At 41.4% G+C, this 5000-nt stretch overlaps 2 protein-coding genes across 3 annotated transcripts in view; both read right to left on the reverse strand.

Annotated features, from left to right (window-relative positions):
• LOC132840321 (pleckstrin homology-like domain family B member 3) overlaps positions 1 to 2700 on the reverse strand; it is an 11840-nt gene extending 9140 nt beyond the window's left edge. For both annotated transcript variants that reach the window (XM_060861869.1, XM_060861868.1), the window contains exon 1: positions 2481 to 2700. The gene's annotated coding sequence lies outside the window, so the exon portion shown is untranslated. The remainder of the gene's footprint in view (positions 1 to 2480) is intronic.
• Positions 2701 to 3319: 619 nt separating this feature from the next.
• ethe1 (ETHE1 persulfide dioxygenase) overlaps positions 3320 to 5000 on the reverse strand; it is a 3999-nt gene continuing 2318 nt past the window's right edge. The window contains exons 5-7 of the mRNA XM_060862052.1: positions 3876 to 3965; positions 3631 to 3747; positions 3320 to 3555 (exon numbers count right to left, since the gene is read on the reverse strand). Of these exons, the coding sequence (XP_060718035.1) occupies positions 3509 to 3555; positions 3631 to 3747; positions 3876 to 3965 (254 nt within the window). The 3' untranslated portion in view covers positions 3320 to 3508. The remainder of the gene's footprint in view (positions 3556 to 3630; positions 3748 to 3875; positions 3966 to 5000) is intronic.

The raw sequence follows: 5000 nt of genomic DNA on the forward strand, positions 1-5000 counted from the left end.
GGTTTAGAAAATTTAGGGCAGGTTTCAGGTTGAGGACGATTTAAAAAGGTTATTATTTAGGTGTAAGGAGCATCATTAAAACTTCATCACTTTATATTGTTTATGTTGAGGTAAAAATTCAGCTGAAGTTTTATGGCCTTAAGGTTTACGGTGAGGAGGTTATTGAGAGGTCACATGGCTGCAGTAAGGGCTTATGGTATAGGGGGGGGGGGGTCTGAAAAGTAAAACAGAGAAACTGAAACTGAACAGAGAAAGTGAAAGGAACGTTAAATCAAAAACAAAATGAGACCAAAGTGTTTGAGGACATTCATTAACTGTCACAGGTGTGTGTGTGTGTGTGTGTGTGTGTGTGTGTGTTCATTTAGTGTAGCTTTGATCAGTGTCACAAACACTGCTTTAATTATGTCATTGTAGTTCAGTGAAGGTCTGTGTAACTAACACACCCACACCCACACACACACACACAGAAATGCATGTGCAAACACGAATGCAGTGAAAGAACACTGTGTGGGAACCGAGTACAATCCAGTTCTCCCATTGTCTCCGCCTCTCACATGTCTGTCTGCACTCGGCCTTATTAGGAGATTACAGCCTGACTCAGGATAAATATAAAACCCAGATACACACACTATATATATATATATATATACTGTTTGTGTGTATCAGAGTTATTCTCACACAGGCTGTAACACACACACACACATACACACAGATGTGATCAGACAAATGGTACTGTTCAGGGTTTTAATCCTGAATCACATTACAGAGCTTTGAGATTTTCTAACCAGGTGTGTAATAAAGCAGTGAAAGGTGTGTGTCGCTCTGACTAACAGGATGAGACACAAAGTCCCACAGTTCATGCTTCTGGTCACACACATACACATGCAAGATTGGGAACACAGAGTCCACAGGGGGGTGGGGGGGGGCATGTAAGGGGTAAAGTAGGATATAGGTCATAATGAAAGGAAAGAGATCAGTTGAATAAGTGTAAATAAGAGAGGGGGAGATTAGAGAACATACACACGCACACACACACACACACACACACACACACACTGTCCTAATGACGTTTAGCAATAACCAAAAATATGTGGCACCTCAAAGTAACACAGACATACACACTCACACTGGTGTGCGTGTGTGTGTGTGTGTGTTTGGACTGTAATTGAGACTATTACACTTTCACAGACAGAAAGTTTTCTGCTGCTGGAAGTTCTGATGGACTGGTGGCAGCTTTACTCTCAGTGTGTGGACTAACTACAGGGAAACATTACACTAAAATTAGAAGCGTTTTTTAAAAATAGTCAAAATTACTGCGTTGAACATTTGGATAAACTCTGTGTGTGTGTGTGTGTGTGTGTGTGTGTGTGTGTGAGTGTGAGTGAGAGAGAGAGAGAGAGAGACAGGGAGAAAAGAGAGAGAAAGAGGGAGAATATGTGTGTCTAATTACACACACATTCTCTCTCATACTGATGATAATGATGATGATGATGATGATGATGATGGGCTGTGTGTCTGGTGTGTTTTCAATTTTCTTATTGTTTACGGTGACAACAAGCTGTATGGTGATTAGTGTGATTAGTGGTGTGTACTGATAGTGTAACTGAATCAGTGTTATTAAGATGCAATAGCAGGAGTAAATCTGAATGTGTGAGCAGTGAGAAATCGACTCAACAATAACAACAACAATATGAGTGTGTGAAGCTCCCCGGACCTGTTGAACCTGCACCTCACCAACTGTCTCACATCTCAGGAATGTGTGTTTCATTGTGCCTTGTAAAATCACACACACACACACACTCTCACACACATACACATGGAGACACACACATGCACACACACTATCACATACATACACACACACGTACATATACACGTACACATATACATACACACACATACATATACACACACACACAAATACACAAATACATACACACACATACATACACACACACACATACATATACACACACACACAAGCACACACATACATACACAAATACATACACACACATACATACACACACATACATACACAAACATACACAAACACACATATACACACACATATACACACGCAAACAGAGTGATAATCTGCTACCTGATACATGGCAATACTCAACACTTGAAAGTTAAGGCTTTAACACTAATTGTCCCACAGCACTGACACTGGAGACTCCTTCCATGTTACTTTTAAGAAAACTTGATCATAACAGAAATTTTACTGAATCTGTTCATCAGCAATGAAACATCTGTCTGCAGAACATAAAACTGAGATGAACATCTGCACTGTTACAGCTACAGACTTCAACACCTGACGACCAATCAGAGTCTCAGAGTCCACAACTCAGCAGCTCTATACACAACCTGATACACAGAATACACAACACTGATTCAACACACACACACACAAACACTTGGAGTTTGGAACTTTGGATAAACCAGTGGTTTATGGGAGCGCAACCATCAGCACCTACCTGTTCTACACTTCCGGTTCAATCTTCCACTCGAGCTGGAGAAAAAGTCCTCAGTAAAATCGGTCTTGTCTCATGAGAAACTTTAAAACGACGTTTGTTGAAGTTCTGCTGTGCGCGCGGGTCTGTGCGGTTCCGGTGCCAGCGCGCGCGCACACACAAACGCAGATACACAGCGCGCGTGAGCTTTCGTTCCGTTTACACGTCAATGAGCGCAATGACGACACACACACACACACACACACACACACACACACACACAGGTGAGGCGGAGACTGGTGCTGGTTGCCATTTCGGAGAGAATTGATCCTTTGTTATTAACCCACGCAGTGAAACGGCAGCTCAGTGGTTATGATGCTGATCTACAGAGCGGAAGGGGCCCCTGTGAAAGGCCCTCGGCCCCAATCGCTCTGTCAAATACTATTAAATGTTAGTAACAGGTAACGGAAGTTTATGGCCTTCAGGTTAGTGTGAAGAAGTGAGTAAGTTACAAATAAAACTTAAATAAAAATTACTTATAAAATAAATCTATTCCCCCCCCCCCCACACACACACACACAGAGGTATAAATCTGAGTGTGTGTAGTGGTGTCTCCACACAGCTCCAGGCTCCATCATCAGCTCAGGTTCGAGTCTTCCCATGGTGCAGGATAAAGAGCTGAATTATATCTTATTCACACACAGAAGACCTGTGGGGGTTTTGTGTGTTTGGGGATGGGGGGGGGGGGCAGTTACAGGTGAACAGATGTGGTGAAACCTGAATACTAGAATTTCCAGATAATGACAGAATGGGTGAATAAAACGCGCACACACACACACACACACACACACACGTTTCCCATGTTGCACATTTAAAAAGTCTTTATTCAGGATTACTCAGCACTAAACATTAACATTATTATATAATTATGAAACACTTTATATAATAAGCAAAAAATAAAGTGTGAGTGGACATTTATCTATCAGCTTTAACTAATAAAAGGACACTCATCTTTTTTCCAAATGTTAAAGTGATTTAAAGTAATTTTCTTTTCAAACATCATGAAGCCCACATAGCAGGTTAGCAGGAACAGCCACATCTGTAAACAACAACATAACACATGTAAACAACAACATAACACATCTGTAAACAAATAGTAAACAGAGGTCAGTACCGATCTTGGCCGGTTTGGGGAGTTTCAGATTGTTCATGATTTCCACAAACTCCTCCAGTGAGCGGGATAATCTCGGGTTAAACTTTCTCTCCTCCTCCACTGTGGACACAGTCTGTCCTGCTCACACACACACACCTCTCACTTTATAAACAAATTTACAACATATTCATCAGAAATATTAGATGCTGTGATTCTGTTTTATAATAAGCTAAATTAAAAACACACACACACACACACACACACACCTTTGTAGTCATGTGCAGGATAAATAAGACAGTGTCCTGGTAAAGTAAAGATCTTCTTGTGGACAGAGTGGTAGAGTTTCTGGCTACAGCCTGAAAAAATAAAAAATAAAATCACTTTTATGAATCTATTTTTCAGATAAATGTTTCAAAGTCATGGTATTTAGAGTGTGACTTGTGCAGATCCTCAGAAATGTTTCAGTGTAAATGTAGTGTCCTGTTGTGTAATGTTGTGTAGTGCATTGATCTGTTCTCTAGTCTTGAGTAGTGTTGTTTAGTGCAGTGTCCTGTTTTTTCCATCCCCTTTTTTGTCCAGTTTTGTAGTCTGAGTAGTGTTGTGTAGTGGAGTGTCCTGTAGTGTAGTGTTGTGTTGTGTCATACACAGATTCTGAGAGATGGTTTTCACCTTAAATGTTTGTATTTTATAATTATAATTACAATACTTATAATAATCATGATTATGGTGAAAAATGTAAGACACACAGAGCTGTTTAACATCATTGTGAATCTCACTTTTATCCCTCCACTTGTACAGTGTGTGTGGCTCACACTGCTGCTCCATACACACGGCATTATGTCCTACACTCAATATTTACTAAATATTTTGTATATTGTTTTATATATGGGGCACGGTGGCTTAGTGGTTAGCACATTCGCCTCACACCTCCAGTGTTGGAGGTTCGATTCCCACCTCCACCTTGTGTGTGTGGAGTTTGCATGTTCTCCCCGTGCCTCTGGGGTTTCCTCCGGGTACTCCAGTTTCCTCCCCCGGTCCAAAGACATGCATGGTAGGTTGATTGGCATCTCTGGAAAAATTGTCTGTAGTGTGTGATTGCGTGAGTGAATGAGTGTGTGTGTGTGTGCCCTGTGATGGGTTGGCACTCCGTCCAGGGTGTATCCTACCTTGATGCCTGATGACGCCTGAGTTAGGCACAGGCTCCCCGTGACCCGAGGTAGTTCGGATAAGCGGTAGAAGATGAGGGAGTGTTTTATATATTGTGTGTGTGTACATGTGTGTTTGTATGTGTGTGTATGTGTGTGGGTGTGTGTGTGTATGTGCATGTGTATGTATGTATGTATGTGTGTGTGCGCATGTGTACATGTATGTACGTACATGCATGTACGCAT

Source organism: Tachysurus vachellii, chromosome 25, assembly GCF_030014155.1.
Source record: "Tachysurus vachellii isolate PV-2020 chromosome 25, HZAU_Pvac_v1, whole genome shotgun sequence".
NCBI lineage: Eukaryota > Metazoa > Chordata > Actinopteri > Siluriformes > Bagridae > Tachysurus > Tachysurus vachellii.